The following is a 23157-nucleotide window of genomic DNA, read 5'->3' as shown; positions in this document are numbered from 1 at the left end:
GGCATAAGCCCTTCATCAGATAAGATTCCTGATGAAGGGCTTATGCCTGAACCGTCGATTCTCCTGCTCGTCCGGATGCTGTGTGATCTGCTGTGCTTTTCCAGCACACTCTCAACATTAGTCAGACCATACTTATAATACTATGAACGGTGTCACAAAGCTCGTCCCTTTTTTGCTAAAAACTGTTCCTTAGCTCAAGGAGACTCTGTCCTTGATTCTTTTCAGAGGCGCAATAAACCGGGCCGGGCTCCGATCAGTCTGGTTTGGTACAGAGATGAAAAGGATTTTGAGAGGCCTTTTGTTTATATGTAAACAGATGAGACTTCAGGCCAAAGTGGTCATGTTTTAGAAGTGACCTGTATAATGAAAGGGGAGTGGTCAGCTCTCTAGCTGAGCTGAACAGTTTTATTTCAGTGTTGACCCGGTAAGAAGTTCAACAGGGAGCTATGTGGAAACTCTCTCTCTCTCCCCCCCTTCTGCCCTTCAACTTCAACCTATAAGCATGTGTTCCATTTATATTGGTTTTTAAAGGGAGTTTGCTTATTGGGACTGTTATGTACATTCAGAACAGCATAATTAAGTCTAGTTGGATAGGCTGAGTTCTGTATGGGGTTCTTTATTCTGTTCTTTGTGTTTCATCATGTAATTTTGTGAATAAATTTTTGTCTGTTTTAAAATTTAGTAATCAACCTAGCTAACCTACTCTGGGTAATTTTCACTGTACACTTACTGAAACAAATTGCAAAGTTATGGTCTGGGATGGCCTGCTTAAGCATGTTTTGAGTGGTCTGGCCTAGTCCAAAACAATGGTTTTAGATCCCTTACCTAAGGAAAAATACACTAGCATTGGAGGCAGTCCAGAAATGGTTAACTGAATTGATCCTGGGTACGGAGGGATTTCCTTATGAGGAGAGGTTCATTAGGTTGAGCCTTCACTTATTGGAATTCACAATAATGAGAAGCAACCTTATCAGAACATGCAAAATTCTTAGGGAACTTGATAGAGTAGATATGGGGCAGTTTGTTTCCTCTTGTGGGAGAGTCCAGGAGCAAAGGGCAGAATGAATGAAATATCAAAATCTCTAAACAATCTTGTCCAATAATTACAACAGGAAGCATTGGTGAATATGTTGAATCAATTTTAATAATTATTCTTGAAACAATTATCTGCTCTATATCATTTCAGTCAATAGGTGGCCACAAGGAGTAAGAGGACATAGTTTAAATACCTTTTCTGTTCTTTTCTGGACCTAAACCACACCAAGTAGGGAGCAGAAACCAGCAGAAGAATAGAATTAGGTTCACTGTTATTAGTCTCTGCTTGCTAATACATTTGTTAATGGTATAGGGAATGGGCATAGGAGGTTCTTACTCTCCACCATCTTAACAGGTGGGGAACTAACCCAACAGTAACTAAGACCGGAGTTCTGCACTGCCAGTTATGATATTAGAAAAAGACAGAAGATTGTAGGTTCAAGCCCCACTCCAGGACAAGAGTACAGAATCTAAACTGACATTTCAGTGGAGTACCTAAGCGCTGCTGTGTTATGAAAAGCAGAATCTTTCAGATCAGTCATTAAAGCCACAGCTCCATTTTCTTATTAATTGGGTGTAAAAAAATCATATAGAGCTAGTTGATCAGGAGGAGCAGGCAAATTTGCCTGATCCTGGCCCACATTTATCTTTAAAGTAACACAACTCGTTGTTGTGGTTCTGTTCGCCGAGCTGGAAATTTCTGTTGCAAACGTTTCGTCCCCTGTCTAGGTGACATCCTCATTGCTTGGGAGCCTCCTGTGAAGCGCTTCTGTGGTGTTTCCTCCGGCATTTATAGTGGCCTGGCCCTGTCGCTTCCGGTTGTCAGTTTCAGCTGTCCACTGTAGTGGCCGGTATATTGGGTCCAGGTCGATGTGCTTGTTGATGGAGTTTGTGGATGAGTGCCATGCTTCTAGGAATTCCTTGGCTGTTCTTTGTTTGGCTTGCCCTATAATGGTAGTGTTGTCCCAGTTGAATTCATGTTGCTTGTCATCTGCATGTGTGGCTACTAAGGATAGTTGGTCGTGGCAACTGGGACAACACTATCATTGTAGGGCAAGCCAAACAAAGAACAGCCAGGGAATTCCTAGAAGCATGGCACTCATCCACAAACTCCATCAACAAACACATCGACCTGGACCCAATATACCAGCCACTACAGCGGACAGCTGAAACTGACAACCGGAAGCGGCAGGGACAGGCCACTATAAATGCCGGAGGAAACACCACAGAAGCGCTTCACAGGAGGCTCCCAAGCACTGAGGATGTCACCTAGACAGGGGACGAAACGTTTGCAACAAAAATTTCCAGCTCGGCGAACAGAACCACAACAACGAGCACCCGAGCTACACATCTTCACCCAAACTTCTAACACAACTCAAATCGGTTATCTGGTCATTTATCTCACTGTTACTTCATTCTCATATATTGCGATAGTGACTGCACTGCAAAAGCAACCCATTGATCATGGAACACTTTGGTAGATCCTTAAGATGCAAAGGCATTATATAAATGTAAGTTTCTTTTATCTGTCGAAACCTTTTGTTATAAGCACCTAAATACGTTAGAATGACATTGTTGAGTCTGCAAAAGATAACAGAAATGCAGCATGAGAACATCGGTGATGTCAAATGAGATCATCTGCTTCACTTCTTTTGATGGCTGAATAGGCTTGTTCTGGAAAGACTGTCCATCACAAGCACCCTACATTGAGTTGTTTCTTGCTAGTGATGCGAGATAATCTCTGCTGATGCATTGTTTGCAGGACTGGCATATGTTTTTGGAGCTTCTGAAAGCACATGCTATCATGGTGGTAAACTATTGCCCACTGCTGGTGATCACCATTTGCATCATCCATCAGCTAGAGATTCCCATTTGTCATGATTAACACTGAGTGTTCATGTCTTCTGACAATATCCTTGCATTGAAACTTTGACACCTTGTTGGTCTCCTGGCACATGCTATTTCTTGGAGACATGGTCATCTTCTTTCCTGCACATTTTCCAAGCCAGTGAAGCCTTCTTTGCTTGATTAGTATTAGCATTTTCTGCATTTTGCCATAGAATGGATTGCTCCATTGGTGATTTTATCTTTCCATGTGTGGCCAAAGATGTGTTATCAAGACAATATTTTTGCTTTGTCAATATAAATTATCTATTTTTTTTGCCGCTCAGCAAGCCATTGATGGCATAGGCCTTATAGATAAGCAGTGAAAGCAAAGATTAGGAGAACAGAGAAAAAGATTCATAACAGAGAAATAACTAACATGCTAAGAACTAAAGCACATTGTTGAGCGCAAAACTCTCAGATGTAGACCTATTGAACTGAATACTGCTGTGCATTTTATGAAAGTGCTGTATGAGACTGGAGTCTTTCCTTGTCTACAGTGTGAAAAAGTAAAGTCACCTTATCTCAAAGGACCATAGGGCTGCTCTCTCATTAGAGGAAGTGAGACAACTAGTGGTGAGTTTAACCTGATGGTCACTATGCCTCAGGCAAGGGGTGAGGTTAAAAACGAAGGACCTTCATGGTAACATTAGTTGGTGAAGGAAATGTAACATGCTTTTGTGAGATCCACATAAGCAAGATCCCAACAGCAACCTTTACTGTACTCACATCAGAGATATTTCCCTTCTTTATCACACCTATAGAGCTGAACAGATGCTTCAACTTTCAATCTTGCGAACCTGATAGCATCTTCTCTACTCTTCATACAACTGATCTTAGACTTTCTCAGCTTCAAATAACTCCTTTAAGGTTTTATTCACACACTTCTGGTCTGGAACTTTAAAACTATCCACCTTATACTGAGGTAGCTTATGTCTTAACATTTCTAAACTATAGAGGAAATTCAATTATCTGGCATTCAACTATCTGAATATCGGATTACCCAGCAAGATTACAAGGTCCCGACACTCATCTATGCTAACTATGCTTCAATTAACTGAATGAAATACTGCCCACCCATGTCCTTTGGATAATCAATGTTCCTCTGTATATCTCTTCATCAGAAGAATCTGTTTTATTCATCCAGTTCCAACCACAACTTTTGCAAACTGAAAAATAAAAGGTTTCTTAAAACTATGGGTGTTTCCCTGACTCTAAAAAACAAAACTCCAGATCCTTCTAACTGAAGCATATTGCGCAATGTTTAATCTGTTCACTTGTAAAACTAACCCAATAAAAACAAAACTGCGTTACTCTCCGGAAAGTCTCTATCTCATTATTTGTTTTAAGAGAAATCATCATTGCTACAGAAATACGTACAAGTTAATCATTAAATCCCTTCATGGACAAAGACCAAAACTCACATGCCACTCTTTCAAAAGCCAAATTCTAAAATAAACAAACTAAAATACCTATCAATCACAATCTTAAATTAAATATTAGCTCTGCCCACTCTGGAGCTAAACTGTGCCAGTCGCTACATTCCATTAATTGTTCAATAAAGCCTTCTTAGAATGACTCTGGCAAAAAAACTTCCAGTGACATTAAAAAGTAAGATGCACTGGTAGTTTCTACAATTTCAATTACTTATATTCTTGTATAATACAGTGATAGTTGATTCACATATATCCTGTAGGATACAGCCTTTTTTCCAGCAAAGGTAGAAGAGATCATGGAGGTATGGAAGCAGTTGGGCCTTTACATATTTGATGACCTTTCTTTTTACTCTATCTTTTCCAGGTACATTCTTTGATACTAGGAAGTTAACGGCTTTTTTGAGCATGAGAAATCAAGCTCATGCTTATGGTAGGTAAGAGAATGAATGAAGAGCCTTCTTCATTTGTTTTTTGGTTGCACTAGATTTAGAGAACCAGATGTGCTTAGCAACTGTGTCTCCCTCTTGATCTCACAGAATAGAAGCAAAGAAAGGTGATAGCCACTATCTCTGGAACCCACTTGGTTGTGGGAGTTGCTAGAAGATGCTGGTTTGCCAGAATCACCATCTACCGGTAGGACTTCATTCCAGTGCCTTTGACTCACCTGAACCAGACCCTGGGAGCTGATTGATAGATATCAAGGAATGTTTTGCTCACCAAGGGCCTGCTGATTAGCTTTCTCTTGGAGCCAAGGAACCACCAAGGTCCCCTGTGAATCAGTAGTTTCGCATCAAGTGTAGTTGTGTGATCCACTGCCACTGGCTAATTACTCAAAGATGCAGTTAAGTGCAAAGGTCTCTTGTGCCAGAGTCTCCACATCAAGACCCTGGTACTGTTTCATTTTGACAACAAATGGCATCCTACAGCCCCAGGCTAAACTGGGATTATAACCAGGTGTAAATACACAGTACATAAGTAAATATGTGGCTTTAACAAAAACTTAAATAGCTAAAGGTGTTTCAAACATTCAAGTTAATTATCAAGAAATCTTTTCAGAATGCAAGACTGTTAAGCAGACCATCTTATAGTTCACAATGATGCAGTTACAGATGCTGAAGTAGGCTTGGTATGTGACGAGAAAAGCAAAATATTGTAGACGATGGAAATCTGAAAAATAAAAAAAGAGATGTAAAAGCTCAGCAGGTTAGGCAGCATCTATGGAGAGGGACAGAGGTAAGGTTTCAGGTTAGTTAAGGTTTCAGGTTAGTTAAGGTTTCAGGCTGATCACTTCTCATCAGAATTGAAGTGAGATAGAAATCTAAGAGTTTTTGAGCCAGTGAAAGAGGAATGAGAGCAAGAAAAAAAATGGTCTGTGGTAGGATGGAGGCCATTGGAGGTTAAACAAATTAAGATTTCATAATATAGCAGATAAAAAATAGTAACTAATTTAGTCAAGAAAATGCAGTGAATCCTATTTGTGAAAGGGAAGGAACATGCTGAAGCGATGGAAAACATTCTCTGTATTGTTCTAGTAGCATTTGGGAAACTGTTTTGAGCACATAAAATCACAGAACTGTCATATTGTGTAAGGAGGTACATGGGAATACAAAATAAACTGTTTTCCACCTTGACTCAGATATTAAGTCTCCTATCATTCTTCTTCTTCCCAAAGCTGTCCAGGCAAATACACTACTGTACAATAACATTCTATCCTGGAATTAGTATACTGCCCGATCTGATAAAATTACTAAAAAACAGGACTTGTAGATTTCAGTTACTGAATACGTCACCCACTTGCCACTTCATGCAGGGAGACGCTGCATTTGCTAACCTATAGATCAGTCTGAATAAATTACTTCTGCATTATACAGTTACATTGTGTTCCATCCAGGTTTCCTCACAAGAACGTGATCAGACTAAGTCCACAAGTGTTGCTGCATCCTGAGAGGTTTCGCACTTTCAACTTCACTGCTAGGAGCTGGTTATGTGGTGTTAAAATTTGCCTCATTATAGATCACTAGACCAGATGAAGTGCTTGTTTCTGTTTGAAAGTTTTGTGCTTTTGAGTGTTTTGCTGCTCCTTCTGAGGTTACCCTAATCATCAGATGACTTTCTTCCATTCAAGGCAGCACAGTGGCTCGATGGTTAGCACTGCTGCCTCACAACGCCAGGAACACGGGTTCAATTCCAGCCTCAGGTGCACATTCTCCCTGTGTCTGCGTGGGTTTCCTCTGGGTACTCTAGTTTCCTCCCACATTCCAAAGGTCAGGGTCAGGGTAATTGATCATGCTAAATTGTCCCGCAGTGTTAGGTGCATTAGTCAGGGGTAAATTTAGGGTAGGGGAGTGGATCTGGGTGGGTTATTCTTCAGAGGGTCGGTATGGACTTGTTGGGCCAAATAGCCTGTTTCCACACTTTAGGTAATCTAGTCTAATCTAAAAGTGTTGTGGATCCTGAGGTGACAAAGCAGTCCAATTCAAATTACACTGCCAACCGTAGGAAGGACAATAGTGGTGTTTAATGAAGTGTGTGAATGGCATTCTTGGTTTTCTACATGACCCTTCTGCTGTTTGCACTTACTCTCCAAAATGAACCAGATAAAGATGCTTGAAAGGCTTCATCTCCAGTTTGGTGGACTTGGGCAAGAAATTCCTATGGTGGTGATGTTGCATTTTTCCAGCAAGGCTGATGATTCTGTGAAAGCATTTTTTCTGCCCTCCTTGTCACTGCCTGCTGTCATGGCATTCGTAGTTTTGGCAGTCGTGAGTCAGGTTTATGAAAGATGTTGCTTGCCCAATACAGCTGGTTGTCCATAACAAGCTCCTTGATACTCGGAATGTTGATGTAAGAGAGGCTACTGATATTGCAGCCATTGGATTTGCAGGATTTTGATAAGGCATCATAACACTTTTTAAGGGATTACAGGTACCTTTTGTAATGGTTCACATCTGAACTGTATAGAAGTTGAATAGTTTCCTGCTCTTCGTGAAATGTTCCACTCCCGCAAGAAGCTTCAGGGATATTGGATATAGTGCTGCAGCAAGGAAGGCAGAAAAGTTCATAGATGTGATGACACAGCCTTGCTTGCCTCTACTTTGCACTTGTTTTGGGTCTGTGGTGAATCGTTGGTGAAGATCATAGTTTGCATGTAATCTTGCAGCAGCAGAGGATGATGACGACTTTTTGCAGGTCGTCAAATTTGACAAGGGCATTTCATAATCCTCCCTAATTGAGAATGAAAGACCTTGTGAAGTCGAAGATGGCCAGGTTAGAGATTGCTTCTATTTTCTGAACTTTTCTTCAAATTGTCTTGCAGTGAGAATTGTATTAATTGTGTCTCTTCATGGATGGAATCTGTATTTTGGAGGTTATTGAGGAAGAATCCTGCAATGAGGTTTCCTTGGCAGGTATCAGAGAAACCCCTCCATAGCTACCACACTCAGTTTTTATCTCCTTCCTTGAAGATGGAAACAATTATGATATCTTGGAAATCACCTGGGATGTTCTCTTATTTGTGTATTCATGCTCAGAATATTTCAGTACTTTGGTGGGATTCTGTCTGTACCAACAGCCTTGTAGGCCCTTAGCCATTGGATAGTCTTTTCACCTCATGTGCAGTTGTGATGATGGTAGAATAGTATACTGCTGGTTGAGCTAGGGACACTCATTATGAGACCTAAGATCCTTGAAGTACTCCTTCTATTGAGTTCTGGCTGCCTCTTTGTCCTCGATGAGTGTTACTTTGTTTTTAGCTCTCAGAGGCATAGATCCTTGGGGCACTTGGCCATGGAAGATTTTAACTGTGTTGAAGAATCAATGCATGTGTTAGACGTCAGCAAATTGCAGGTTTATCTGCCCTCTTTCCTGTGATCGTCTTTCATCAGATCACAATCTTTATGTTGGACCTTGTTTTGATTTGTCTGTAGAACTACTTTCTTTCCTGAGAGTTTTGGTGATGTTTCCAGTCAGAACCATCTTATACTTGCATTTTAGTAGTTCCTGAATTTCCTGGTTATTCTCACCAAACCAGTCTTGATATTTTCTGGTTGAGAAACAAAGACTTTCCTTGCAGGTCCTGGTTATGATGGATCTAAAAGCAGATCAGGGACTGTGAACAATCTGTGGTTCCTCTTCATTACATTCAGTCAAGTTAACCACGAGGCACTGATGGAATAGTTCTTTCTTTGCAGAGTCCTTGCATGCAAACGTAATCACTTCATAGCAGAAATATACATGATAGTTAAGGACAATATAGCGTGGATTTCATGCTCAGCTGAATGATGATTCTGGTTAATATTTTAAAACCAACTTAAGTATCAATAAATGTGGACTTCGTATGTTGTCATTCACCATGAAGAGAATTTGCTGATGGCATAGACAAGATATTCTGTGCTGCAGCTTCTTTTTGCTGTTTATCATGCTTAACCATGCAAATTTTTGTTTTCTTGATGTCTGGATGAGAGGTTTGCTGGAAAAGCTACATTTTTTTTTGTCTGTCCCTAATTGCCCTGAAGGAATTTTAAAGCCTGCGTGAATCTTTATGATGAAAGTAGCCCCACAATGCTATCCAGGATTATGACCCAGTGATAAAGGCATAGAAGTATACATCCAAGTCAGGAAAATGTGGAACATGTTGAAGAATTTACAATAACATCCATTGCTCTTGCTGTTCTACATAGTAGATTAATCAGTTTTGGAGCTGCTGCTGAATAAGTTTCAGCCACTGACTGTGGAACATCTTTTGGCTTGTATATTCTGCGACCATGATACATGGTATTAAGCTGGAGGATTGGGTACAAATTACAAAATCCACTTTGTCCCGGGCGATGTCAAGCTTCTTAAGTGCTGCTGTAGCTGCACTCATCCAGACAAGTGAAGAATCACACATCTGCCTTGTGTCTTATGGTGATGAAAAGGCATTGAGGGCTCTAACATGAGTCATAATTCATAGATGCGGTAAATTTCAGTTGAGGTCAAAACATTGTATTATTTTTAAAGGAGATACATATAGTTGTAGGGCAAAAGGGATCAAAGGGTATGGGGCAAAATGAGGAACAGGATACTGAGTTGGATAATCAGTCATGATTATATTGAATGGTGGAGTAGGCTTCAAGGGCCAAATGACCTGCACCTGTTCCTATTTTCAATGTTTCTATGTTTCTAGAATTCTCAGCCTCTCTCTTTCCCCATTAGCCACGACCTTATTTGAGTAGCTCTTTTGAGTTCCTGGTCAATGATGATCCACTGATTGCAGATGGTGGTAACGGTAAAGCTGTTGAATGTTAAGGAGCAGTGAGTCGACTTTTTTTCCCTAAACTGGAACTGACTGGCACATTTGCACAAGTCTCACTTGTCACTGATAATCCAAGTTTGGTTGTTGTCCAGGTCATGCTGTACATGGGCATTAACCATGTCATTATCTGAGGAATTGAAAATGGAGCTTGGTCAGTATATTCATCAGTAAGAAATTTTTCCCTCACTGCCTTTAATTTCTGTTTGAACTAGAGATCCCAGTTGCACACTCAGTTGAATGTTGCCTTGATGTCACCAAATTACTTGCAAAATCTGCTTGTGTCTACATTTTGACCAAGGCTGTAATGAGGTCTGGAGACGAATGGCCTGAGAACCCAAAAGAGCATCAGTAAGAAAGTTATTTATGTGTAAATGTTGCCTGATTACATTGTTGATGACACTGTCAATCGCTTTGTTGATAATTAAAAGTAGGTTGATAAGCAAGTATTGGATAGTTTAGCACAGCTTAGCTTGATGCACAGAACAGTTAGTTCTGGAGCACTAGTCTTCAGTACGAGAGTTGTGATGTCATTAGGAAACAATGCTCCTAGTTCATCCATGGCATTAATGGTTTATTGATATCACATGAAGTGAAATGAAGTAAGTGTAGATAGGTAACAATATTAGAAATACCAGAAGAAGGCCAAGAAGGCACTGCTGGATGAACATAATTGCAAATACTACAGTCTTGCCATTTACATTTACATGCTGACCTCTGGCCATCATTGAGAATGCAAATATTCATGGACCTGACATCTCCTACAGTTAATTGATCACTACTACTCATGACTGGACAGAGCAGTATTGCAAAACGTTGACCAGGCCTGCTGATTATGGGATTTCTTATAATTCTTCAGATGATTGAGGAAGTTCACACTGATATTCAAATATATATAAAAAAAGCTACTTCCAAATGATCTACCTAATAACTATCTTTCAAATAGAAAACCATACGACAAGATGCAGGAACAGAATTAGGTCAAGTGGCTCATTAAGTCTGCTCGCCCATTTGATCAAGGCTGGTATGTTTCTCAAGCCCATTCTCCTGCCTTCTCCCTGTGAGCCTTGGTTCCTTTACCAATCAAAAACCTATTCAGCTGTCTTAAATACATTCAATAACTTGAACGGGTGGCACGGTGGCACAGTGGTTAGCACTGCTGCCTCACAGCGCCAGAGATCCGGGTTCAATTCCCGCCTCAGGTGACTGACTGTGTGGAGTTTGCACATTCTCCCTGTGTCTGCGTGGGTTTGCTCCGGTTTCCTCCCACAGTCCAAAAAATGTGCAGGTGAGGTGAATTGGCCATGTTAAATTGCCCGTAGTGTTAGGTGAAGGGGTAAATGTAGGGGAATGGGTCTGGGTGGGTTGCTCTTCGGAGGGTCGGTGTGGACTTGTTGGGCCGAAGGGCCTGTTTCCACACTGTAAGTAATCTAATCTAAAAAAACTCCATAGCCCTCTGTGACAATGAATTCCACAGATGTACCACCTTCTGGCTAATGGCATTCCTCCTTCCTTCAGCTCTAAAGGATCAGGGCTGTGCTCTCAGGTTCCAGTCTCTACAAGTGAAAACATCTTCTCCATGTCTACACAATCCACGCCCCTTGGCATTCTGCAAGTTTCAATTAGATCCACCCCAAATCCTTCTATACTCCATTAAGTACAAACCCAGATTATTCTTGTAAACCTCCTCTTGACCCTTCCAATGTCAGTACATCCTTCCTTAAATACAAGGCACAAAACTGATCACTATATTCTAAATGCAGCCTGAACAGAGCTTTATACTGTCTCAGCAATGCATCTCTGCTCTTGTATTCTAGCCTCTTGAAATTAATTCTAACATTGCATTTGCTTTCTAACTGCCAACTGATCTTGCATGTTAACCTTAAGAGAATCCTGAGCTAGGGACTCCTAAGTCCCGAAGCGCATCAGATTTCTGAAGCCTTTCCCCATTTAGAAAGTAGTCTAAGTTTCTGTTCTTCCCCCAAAATGCATAATTTCACGCTTTCACACATTGTGTTCCACCTGCTCTCCTTGCCTGTCCAAGTCCTTTTGGAGCCCCTCTTGTTTCCTCAATACTACCTGTCTCTCCACCTCGCTTTGTGTCATCTGCAAACTCAGCAAAAATGCCCTCAGTTCCTTCATCCAGATCATGAATCTATATCATGAATAGTTGTGGTCCCGCCAATGACTCTTGCCGAACTTCACCAATCATCAGTTGCCATCTTGAAAAAGACCCTGGCCTGCTGCCAGTTAGCTAATTCTATCCTATCTTGCCCCTAACAGCAGGTGCTCTTATCTTATGTAACCGCCTCCTGTGTGGCACCTTGTCAAAGGCCTTCTGGAAATCCAAATAAATCTGTGTGGAGTTTGCACATTCTCCCCGTGTCTGTGTGGGTTTCCTCCGGGTGCTCCGATTTCCTCCCACAGTCCAAAGATGTGCAGGTCAGGTGAATTGGCCATGCTAAATTGCCCATTGTGTTAGGTGCATTAGTCAGAGGGGGATGGGTTGCTCTTTGGAGGGTCTGTTGGACCAAAGGGCCTTTTTTCCACTCTGTAGGGAATCTAAAAAAAAGTCACATTCACTGGCTCTCCTTTGTCTAAGTTGTTTGTTACCTCCTCAAAGAGTCCTAACAGATTTGTAAGGCATGAACTGTCCTTGATGAAGCTGTACTGACCCAGCACTATTTTACCATGCACTCCCAAGTACTCTGCAATCTCATCTTAAATGATGAACTCCAAAATCTTTCAAATAATTGAGGTCAGGCTAACTGTCTTCTGCCTTCCTCCCTACTTAAACAGGGGTGTTACAGTCGTCATTTCCGAGTCCTCTGGGACCTTCCGGTTTCCAGTGATTCCCAAAAGATCATCATCAATGCCTCCACAATCGCCTCAGTAATCTTCTTCAGAACCCTAGTGTATAGTCCATCCAGTTCAAATAATTTATCCACCTTCAGATCTTTCAGCTTCCTCAACAACTTCTCCATTGTGATGACCACTACACTAACCTCTACCCCCTAACTCTCTTGAAGTTCTGGTTGCTACTGGTGTCTTCTTCCATGAAGACTGATACAAAATATTTATTCAATTCCTCCGCCATTTCTTTGTTCCCATTACTACTTATCCAGCCTCATTTGCCAGCAGCCTAATATCCATTTGTGGCTCTCTCTTACCTTGTTTATATCTAAAAACAACTCGTAATCTTCTTTTATATTACTAGCAAGATAACCTTCATATTTCATCTTCTGCCCATTCCTTCCTAAGTTGTTCCCTGTTGGTTTTTAAAGGCTTCCAATCTTCCAGCTTCCCACTAATCTTCACCAAATTACAAGCTTTTATGTCGTCTCTTACTTGCCTTGTCAGCCATGGTTGCCTTTTAGTACGTTTCTTCTTCCTTGGGAAGAATTTCTGCTGTGCCTCCCAAATTGCCCCCAAAACTCCTGCCATTGCTGGTCCAACATCCTCCCTGCTGGGGTCCTCCCTCATTTCTTTATAGTTACCTTTACTCAATTGTAATACCATTTCATGTGTTTCCAGCTTCTGCATCCCAAGCTGCAGGGTGAATTCTATCAAATTGTGGTCACTGTCCCCTTGGGCTTCCTTCACCTTAAGCTTCCTAATCAAGCCTGCCTCATTACACATCACCAAATTTGGAATTGCCTGTTCCCTGTTGGGGTCTACCATAAACTGCTCCAAAAGAAATTTTGTAGATATTCCACAATTTCCTTTTCATAGGATCCACTACCAACCTGATTTTCACAGTCTACCTGCATAGTGAAGTCCCAAATGATGATTGAAATAGGGCCTTCCTTACATGCCTTTTCAATCCCCTGATCTCTTTTCTGTCCCACATCCTGACTACTGCTCAGAGGCCTGTACACAACTCCCAGTAGAATCATTTTTCCTTTGCAGTTCCTCAGCTTCACCCACATAGTTTCTATACATCATCAACCCAAAGAAATCCAAACATATAAAGAGAAAACAGGAATTTTCTGCATTGCTTCGCCTGAGGCCCACTGAAGATGTTGCCTAGTAGGGTAATGAAACATCTGGAAATGAACCTTGCAGCTCAATGAGCAAACTTACATCCAAAACCTTAACCTGAGCTACAAATCTTCTCAAAACTTGCTAAGTTTCTATACCTTCCAACTCTATATCACTTCTTCCTTTCAATTCAATTTCATTTCTTAATAACAAGGCAACCCTAATTTGTCCATCTTCCTGCACTTTTGATAGGACACTATTCCTTGTTTTGTATAGTGTGCATTTAAGTACAACATCCTCAGTCCTACATTAACTGCCCTCCTTCTCATAGATCTTCCCTTATCGATTGTGCCTGAAGTTAGATTTCTGACTCTCTGTCCTATTACTTGTTCTGGACACTTTAATAACTTCTGCTGAGCCCTCTCCATCTTTAACTTGTTCTATAACTTTACGTGCAAATGAACTCATTTTAAAGTCCTACCCACAGCCCTAGCTATGCAATTCCTCAGGACTCTAATGCCAGCATGATTCCCATCGGAACAGCTAATTGGTGCTTGGCTCAGGTGGTAATCTGGAGATTTTTACATTTGTGGTTCTTATTTATAATTGAACCTTTTGCTGCTCATATTAACTGAGCAGAACCTTTCATGCCTTCCTGCCATGGGACCAATGCGAAACATGACAATTGGATCTTTCCCCTCCCACTCCAACTTCCTCCGCAGCACAGATGAGATATACTGAATATGGACACTAGGCAGACAACACAACCTTCCTGACTCTCGATCCTGGTCACAGAGAACAATGTCTATTTCCCCGCCAAACTATCCTGTACAACCACAGTTTTCTTTTCTCCCCTGTGGTGCTATGATCAGTTTGCTCATCTTCCTTACAGCTCCTGCTCTTATCTACACGGCGAGCAAGAATCTCAAGCCTGTTAGACAAGCTCAAAGACTGAAGCTACCTCCTGGATCCTTCTATCTGTCTTGCTCATAGCTACACCGTCTTGTGCCTGACCACTGACTGAATTTGTGGTGGTTAATCAAAGGGATGTGAGTGCCTCCTGAAACACAGTGCTCATACAACTCTCCCCCTTCCTGATAGGTCGCAGTCTTCAAACCTCAGACTCCAGCTCATCAACTCTGAGCAGTGTTCCTCAAACAACTAACACTTGCTACAGATGTGGTCATTACACAATGGGGTCCACCGGTTTTCACATCATGCAGATGCAACACATTGCATGATCTGCATCTCTAGTTATTAATTTGATTTTTAATATCTTCCTACTGATATTTTTGTTTATAACCTGTAAATATTTCCCTTATTTCTTTTCAATCTGAAAATAACCTATAATGGTTAGTCAAATTAGTAGCTATTGCCAACCAATGAACTTATGGATTTCCTGTGATGTCACAGCCTTTTGCGATCAGCTCCCGATCCTGGACCTCAATTTATCCTGTTTAAATCTTACAAACTATGAGCCAAAATAGCAAGACAAAAATATCTGTTCCGCTCTGCTCTGAGTTCGCACATTGCTTCCAGATTCCCTAATATATTCACTCAGGCTGCATGTCACTCTGGATGTGATCTCTCCTTCCTGACTGTGTGCAGCTTACTTGTCATGCATGATTAACTGGCTCTTTTTAAAATAGAGCTGAGGTGAACTGAGATGACTCACTAAGTTAAGCTTCAATATTAATCAATACTTATTGAGGTCCTTTTCAGGTTTCAGGTGATTTACTAATAACCATCCCTCAATCAGCTGAGCCAACTCCCTTATTAACCTTTTAACGAGATGACTTAATTTGAAACTTTTAAAATGGAGAAAAAAAAATTACCAGTTCTATTCTCACGTTGCTTTCAAATTCCCCATACTGTATACTCGCTTAGGCTGTGTCTCATTCTGGATGTGATCTGTCCTTCCTGACCATGCACAGCTTATGGTCAATAACAGTATAGTTGTCTCATTTACCACGTGCAAAATGGCAATCATGTTTCCTGACATCACAAGTCATTAGACAACAAAATGTTTGGGGTTGGAGTGCTACATCACTCTATCACAAGATCACAAATTCATGTTCTTACACCATATTTATGTTGCAAGTCATTAATTTTTGTCAGAAATCTCAATTTTATAAAAGAAAAGCATTACAAATGCTTAAATACATATTGAAAGTATTTAGCATGTTTTGCAACTGAAATGAAAATGTTGATCTTCAAATCTGGCTACCTGCCTTTTAACTTCTAACTAAATGTCTTATAAGCATCACAATATGCAGTCACCCTTCAAATCATAGTGGACTCTTTGTACCTAAGTAACTGTGGGCTTTGAGCTTGTCTGCGCTTGCATAAATGTGCCAAAATTCAAAACTCAAATAGGTGCTAGGCAATAAATTTAGAGGAAATTTTCTAAAAATTGGAGATGTTAATTTGGTCAAATTGGGGAGTGCTGGCTGACAGATAAAAACAGGAGTGCCAGACATCCTGTTCACTCTGACAATGGACTCTGAGGGAGTTGGATCAGTGTCAAAGACCCTCCACATGTAAATACAGGATAACTTGGTGATGGGATACTGGCTTCTGTTGAGTTATTTCAGTGGCAGTGAGACAGAAAAAGAGTCCCACTAAACATACATTGTGTAAGACAACTCAGGTTGGTATCCAGGAGAGTGCACATCCTGGAAAGTCCACTTAGATCTGATTTTGAACAGTTAAATTTCTTAGCAACATCCAAATTAGAACTAATGAAAATAAATGTCTGGTTAAGTGGTCACCTGGTTCAAATGAAAGTCAATACGGGTACGGCTATTTCAGTGATCGCAGAACCAGACTTTAACAAAATATGCTCTGGCCGCCAACCTTTAAATTTGGACAAGACCTCAGCTAGACTAAGAATCTATACCAAGGAACCTTTACAGATTAAGGACACAACTTTGGTTCCGGTCTCTTCAGAGCATCAACTGGTTCAATTAGCACTAATTGCAGTAAAAAGCTTGGGCCCAAGTTTGAGGAGGTGAAATTGGTTGAGAAAGATTCACCAAGATTTTTTTGATTAGAAATGGCAGCTGAGTGATGTCCTAATTAAATACCTGGAAGCTTTTCAGGAAGGTCTAGAAACTTGCACGTTGACCAGAAAGCAAGGCCCGCTCAGTACCATTTGCCTTATGGGCAAAAGTAGAGGTAGAAATCAGAAGGCTGTAAAGTAATCATCAAACCAGTCCAGTTTGTGGAATGGGCAACACTGGTTGTACCGATTGTGACGGCTGACGAATTGGTTCACCTTCGTGGAGATTTTAAACAAACAGTAAACCACTTTTTGTAGCTGGATAAATACCAATCCCTCCTTATAGAGTATTTACATGCAAATCTAGCATGGGGGCTGTCCTTCATGAAACTGGTCATGAGCCATGCGTACTTGCAATTGTGGTTCGATGAAGATTCTGAGAAGTACGCTACAATTAATACCCATAAGAGTTTGCATCAAGAATGCCATTGGAGTATGGTCAGTCTGTTCAGTTTTTCAGCAGATTAGATTAGATTAGATTCCCTACAATATGGAAACAGACCCTTCGGCCCAACAAGTCCAAATCGACACTCTGAAGAGTATCCCGCCCAGACCCATTCCCCAACTCTACCCCTGATTAATGCACCTAACACTATGAGCAATTTAGCATGGTCAATTCTTCTGACCTGCACATTGTTAGACTGCTGGAGGAAACCGGAGCACCCAAAGGAAACCCATGCAGATATGGGGAGAATGTGCAAACTCTATACAATCGCCCGAGGTGGAAATTGAACCCGGGTCAACTGGTACTGTGAGGCAGTGCTAACCACTGAGCCACAAAGGAGAACATTTTACAATGTCTACCTCAGGTCGCTATTTGACATGCCAATAACCAGGAAGACCAACAAGAAGCACTCAGAGAACTTGGATATTGTCCTTAGATGTTTCTCCCAGTCAGGTGTATGCCTTAGAAGGGAAAGATGAGTGTTCCAGGCACTCCAAGTGACCTACTTGGGCTACAGAATCAGCAAGACCAGATTACACCGTTGAAGATAAAGTGTGGGCAATTAAAGGTGTCCCAACTCCCACATCTGTACGGAACTAAGGTTTTTCCTTGAGCTGGTGAAATATTACAGAAAGTTCATACATAACTTAGCCTCCATTCTGTCACCTTTGCATCAACCCTTAAAAAGGTGTTAGCCTCGGAAACGGTCACATTTCCAAGGCAATACTTCCAGGAAAATGAAGAAACAGCTATAATTTTCTAAGGTGTTGGCACACATAGATCCTAAACGAGATCCAGTATTGACATCCGATGCCTCCCCATAATATATCGTGTAGTCTTAGCTCATAGATGGCCCAAAGGAGATGGCCACCTAACAGTGTATACATGCAGGAGTTTGGCTAATGCAGAGTGTAAATATGCTCAAATAAAGAAGGAAGGTTTGGAGTCAGGAAGCTCATATTTGAAGTCAGAAAGTTTCATCAAAATCTTCATAGATGTAAATTTGTAATAATAACAGAGCACAAACTCCTAATAGGCCAACTTAAAGAGAACAAAGTAGTGCCGCCCAAAGCTTCAGGCTGAATTCTGCAGTGTGTTCTCATGCTAAGTGTGTATAATTACAAGTTGGAACACCATCTAGGAGGCCTAGAAGCAATTACAGATGTATTGAGCCACATCCTGCTGGCAGATACATCACCGGTGGCAGCACCACTGGAACAGTCTGTAATGGTTTTAAATTTTCTGGACACACTTCCAGTCACAGATGACAATTCAGACTTTGGATACAGAAAGATCCAATCCTAGTAAAACTGAAACAGCTGGTGGGGATGGGAGAAACCAAAGTGATTTCATAATCAGAATTGAAACCTTTTGGACTTAGAGAGATCAGGTCACAGTCGAGGATGACATATTATTATGGGGATCAAGAGTAATTGTCCCGAGCAAACTTCACCACCAGATACTGAGTGAACTCCACCAGGGTCATCCAAGGGTCTCTAAATGAAGATGTTGTTAGAAGGTTATATCTAGTGGATGGGACTGGATGCAGACATAGCCACATTGATGAGGCAGTAAAGACAAAACTTACCACCTGCAGCTCCCCGCATTCAAGGGAATGGCCGGCAAACCCTGCACTCGATTACACGTTGACTATGCAGATCCTTTAATGGGCTCAGTGTTCTGAGTCATTGTGAAAGCCCACTCAAAGTGGCTAAATGTGTATAGAGTTCAGTTGTCAAACACAGGGACGACGATAGAAAAACTGTGCGCATTATTTGCAATACGTGCACTCCTGGAAGTGTTGGTCACGGTGCGGCACGGTGGCTCAGTGGTTGGCACTGCTGCCTCACAGTACCAGAGTCCCAGGTTCAATTCCAGCCTCGGGCGACTGGCTGTGTGGAGTTTGCACACTCTCCCCGTGTCTGCGTGGGTTTCCTCTGGGTGCTCCAGTTTCTCCCACAGTCCAAAGATGTGCAGGTTAGGTGAATTGGCCATTGTAAATTGTCCATAGTGTTAGGTGCAATAGTCAGAGGGAAATGGATCTGGGTGGATTACTCTTCGGAGGGTTGATGTGGACTGGTTGGGCAAGAGGGTCTGCTTCCACACTGTAGGGAATCTAATCTAAAAAAAAATTACCAGCAGGGATTTTGAGTATTTCCTAAAGTTGAATGGTATTTAATATCTAGGGTTAGCTCCAAGTCATCCATCATCCAATGGTCTGGCAGAAACTTTGAAGGTAAGCTTAAAGAAACAGTCTACATCTTCACTAGATACCAAACTGTCCCAAGTCTTATTTCATTATAGAACCACCCCTTAGGTAACTACAGTTCCAGTAGATTCGCTAATGGGGAGTAGACTCTGCACCAGGTTAAATCTGATCTTCGGAGACCTGGGGTGGGAAGGTGAAACAGCATCAGGAATGCCAAAATTGACACAAGACTCTGTTAAGCGAGAGAGACAGTTTACTTCAGGAAACAATGTTTAGTGTAGGAACCATGGGCTGGCCTTACATGGAGAAGAGGCATGATCAACGTGAGGCCAAATTTAATGATAAATAAAGTTTGGGTAGTTGCGATGGTCCTGAACATGCATGTGGACCATATGAAAGCTGCAAACTTGCAAACAGTGCGGGAATAAAACATGCCCAGCTCCTCAACTGGCCTTCGGACTATTCAGAAACTCATGGGTTTTCCTGGTCTGTCAAGCATTGAAAATGTTTTGGAATCTGAAATACACATAGTGGATATCACCACCTCAATGCCATCATCAACTAAAGAAAAGAATTATTTTCTTCTGAGGCGCTCCGGGTGCAAGAGGTGAGCTACTGTGTGTTACACACCGCCCATATCAGAGGTAGAGTTGGAGGAATCTGACTTGGTGTTAAAACTTCCCAGGAGGAGCTACAGAAAAAAAGCTGGCCTATGTCCTTGGACTCAGAATGGGAGGGATATAGTTACTGTAACAAGGTCAGCCAGGTGGATCTCATAGAATATGAGTTTCCTGATTGGGGCTGTTAATCTGATCCAATCAGGGAGCCCTGGCTGACAGATACAAAGAGGAGTGTCAGACATTCTGTTCACTCTGAGAGCTGGCGCTGAGGGAGCTGGATCAGTGTCAATGATGCTCAACATGCAAATAAAGGTTGACTTGCTAAAAGGATACTGGCCTCTGTCGAGCCATTTCATCGATCACTTAGCAGAGAAGGTTAAAGAGAGATTTAATGGGGGTTTTCAACATTTTGAGTGGTTTGATATAATACACAGAATGAAACTGTTTGCACTAGCATGAGGGTAACCAAAAGATGCAGATTTAAGGTATTGGGTAAAGGAATCAATGGAGATATGGATAATTCTTTTTTTGCTGGAAGGTTTTGATGTACAATGCATTCTCTGAAAAAGAGTAGTAAATGTCAAATCAATGGTAACTTTCATATGGAAATTAGACAAACACTTGAAAATGGAAAACAATTGCGAATTATTCGGGAAAAAGCAACAAATTGGAGACCTCTTTCGAAGCGCGACCATGAGCATAAAGGATCACATGATTTCCTTCTGTATGACTTCATGAATCTTACAAACACAGTGCCCATTAAGATTTGCTGAGGCTGACTGGAAAATGCGTATATTTATTTGAAATGTGAGAAGTAGAATATAATTCAGATATGAACTTCATTCCCTTATAGCTGAGAATATCATAATTTGCAATGCATGAATCCTTGTTACTTGACACCTATTATAAACAGCAGGCCTTGTTGTTTACTTAATTCCCACATTATTTAAAATAGAACAAATCTTCAAGATCAATATTCTCCTAAAACTGATTATTCAGATGCCAATCTCATCTCAGATTATCTGGTATTCCCCAATGTGTTTATTCATAAATTTATTAATTTACACAAACAGTGTCTCTCCACATTTACAGGAGAGAATTAATGTAATTAAAGCAGCTGAAAGTGAATACTTATTAATACAATATCCATTTTGGATCTATGAGGATCATCTAAAGAAAGTGGCACTCAATGGGTTAAAGCTTGGTTTTTGTATGTATGATGTGCTCAGCAGTGACATCACACAGCACAGATGAGCGACTCTACATCTCACATCAGAGCCTGTGTCGTTTTTCTTTTATGATTTTTGAAGAATTCAGGAAGGTGTATGTATTTTTAAAAGTAGAGTACACAGAAGATATACAGGACGACATTTACAAAATGATCACATTCCTGTTCGTGCATTGCCTGTCAGGATAGGCTATTGCGACAATATTGAGCTTTAAACAACAACAACAGCTCTCAGAACCCGATCACTGTCCATTTCTTCCTTCCCCACTCCCTCCAGGATGGTGCAGCCCTGCACAAACATTTGCGCTTGATGCAAGTCTAATGCAATCAGCCGTGTTGCTTGTTTAGGGGGGGGGGCGCAGGAGCAACATCCAAAGCATTGAGTCTATTCAGATAAATTATAGTGGACATGTCACACTTCATTATAATGAATGAAACAATAAAGATTGCAGCTAAACACCAGAATCTTTCTCAGAATTATTTTGTAACAAATTCAACAGGCGAATCACGATGTGAATCTATGCCATACATATGTTTCAGCATGTATTGAAAAAAATCTCACTGTATCCTAGCAGCAGCCCCAATGAAAACCTTTTGATCAACCGCTCATAATAGCTCCTATTCATATTGTACAGTGAATGATTTTTCAGTCTCCATTTTATTTCACAGTAATAATTTTCCTAGCTTTCTCTACTGGTTAGGATTAAGATGGGATAGAATGTGGAGCTGGGATTTATTTTCCTCCAAGATATTACTAACCCATGATAACAGGTTACAAGAAAATGACAAACATAAGCCTACAAAAAAGCAACTAAAGCCTATTCATGATTTACAGCAGGATGGCACATACCATTGCAGGGTCTGAACAATAGAAATTCAAATTATTCATTCACTGCAAAAATTCACAATTGCAATGAGTAGAGAATGCACATAATTATTATTGATGGCATATTTCACGATTGTATCATAAAAATCATTCAAGCAGATAGATGCACCAAACTCCACTACTGCATTTAGGCTATATCCCTCACTACACAGCTCTCAAAAGATTTTAAATGAAAAAATATTATAGCCATACCTGTTCATACCAGTCACGTGTAGAACATGTACACTCCGGCCACCATCCACCACTGTTGCCATTTACCTTCGGTGCGCTCTTATTTTGGCTTTTAATCGGTCCACTATCACGGGAGGTTGGGATGAGCTTGGTTTTATTCCTGGCAGCAGCTCCGGATGAAGATGGCAGCGTCTGTGAGCTGAAACCACCATATCCATATGGTTCATGCTGCCATTCAGTGTAATTCTGTGGTTCCATCCGTCGAAGAGCTGCCATCCTGGTTGCCTCATAGCACTCTGGACACTTGCAGCAATGATGGTTCTTGTGTAAATTTGCTTTCATGACCAACACTATTGTTCAAATTCTTTTTCCCACCTTAGGAGTCAGAGGAAACAAATTAAATTTTTTTCTTTATTTTCAATCCAGAATGAAATAGTCCCCGTTCTTTGTCCCTTCTTTCTTCTTTTTGCTGCTTCTTGCTGTTAATGGCAGACCTTGCCAGCGGAGGCGAAAGCTGGAACTGCAGAGCGCTCGATGCTGGCCAGTGATAGACTTGAGGATGCAAGCATCCCTCCAGCAACCTTCTCTCAGACAGCACCAATCAATATGCTGCACAGAACAGCATTCAGATACCTAGCTCTGTCAGCAGCAGCATCAGTAGCCTGCATCACTTCAGTATATCCTGCTGTTAGAAATCCAATAAAACCACTATGAACAAATGCAGCACTGATATTAAGGAGCACTTTCATGATGACCTTAGGGATTGGAACTGTTGCCCTTCGTCCCTTGACTGCTATGAAACACCATCTGCATTGATGAATGTGCTCTGGTGAGTAAACTCAGGACTTGATTAGTACATCCTAGTCGCTCAATATCAGGACCTTTCAGAAGCTTGCTAGGGCTATCATTAT

At 41.1% G+C, this 23157-nt stretch overlaps 1 protein-coding gene and 1 long non-coding RNA gene across 9 annotated transcripts in view; one reads left to right on the top strand and one right to left on the bottom strand.

The window, feature by feature from the left end:
- dlg3 (discs, large homolog 3 (Drosophila)) overlaps positions 1 to 23157 on the bottom strand; it is a 546829-nt gene that overhangs the window by 305998 nt on the left and 217674 nt on the right. For 3 of the 8 annotated variants that reach the window (XM_043704753.2, XM_043704754.2, XM_043704755.2), the window contains exon 1: positions 22268 to 22736. The exons of the other annotated variants lie outside the window; for them this stretch is intronic. In XM_043704753.2, coding sequence (XP_043560688.1) covers positions 22268 to 22588 — 321 coding nt within the window. In that variant the 5' untranslated portion in view covers positions 22589 to 22736. Of the gene's footprint in view, positions 1 to 22267; positions 22737 to 23157 lie in introns of those variants that run through there. 8 annotated transcript variants of the gene reach the window in all.
- LOC148148791 (uncharacterized) overlaps positions 22919 to 23157 on the top strand; it is a 42821-nt gene continuing 42582 nt past the window's right edge. The window contains exon 1 of the long non-coding RNA XR_015758654.1: positions 22919 to 23075. This is a non-coding gene — a long non-coding RNA (uncharacterized LOC148148791). The remainder of the gene's footprint in view (positions 23076 to 23157) is intronic.

Source organism: Chiloscyllium plagiosum, unplaced genomic scaffold, assembly GCF_037043375.1.
Source record: "Chiloscyllium plagiosum isolate Xiang-an unplaced genomic scaffold, Cpla_swu_hap1 HiC_scaffold_11, whole genome shotgun sequence".
Classification (NCBI taxonomy): Eukaryota; Metazoa; Chordata; class Chondrichthyes; order Orectolobiformes; family Hemiscylliidae; genus Chiloscyllium; species Chiloscyllium plagiosum.
This window is presented reverse-complemented; position numbering and strand designations above follow the sequence as displayed.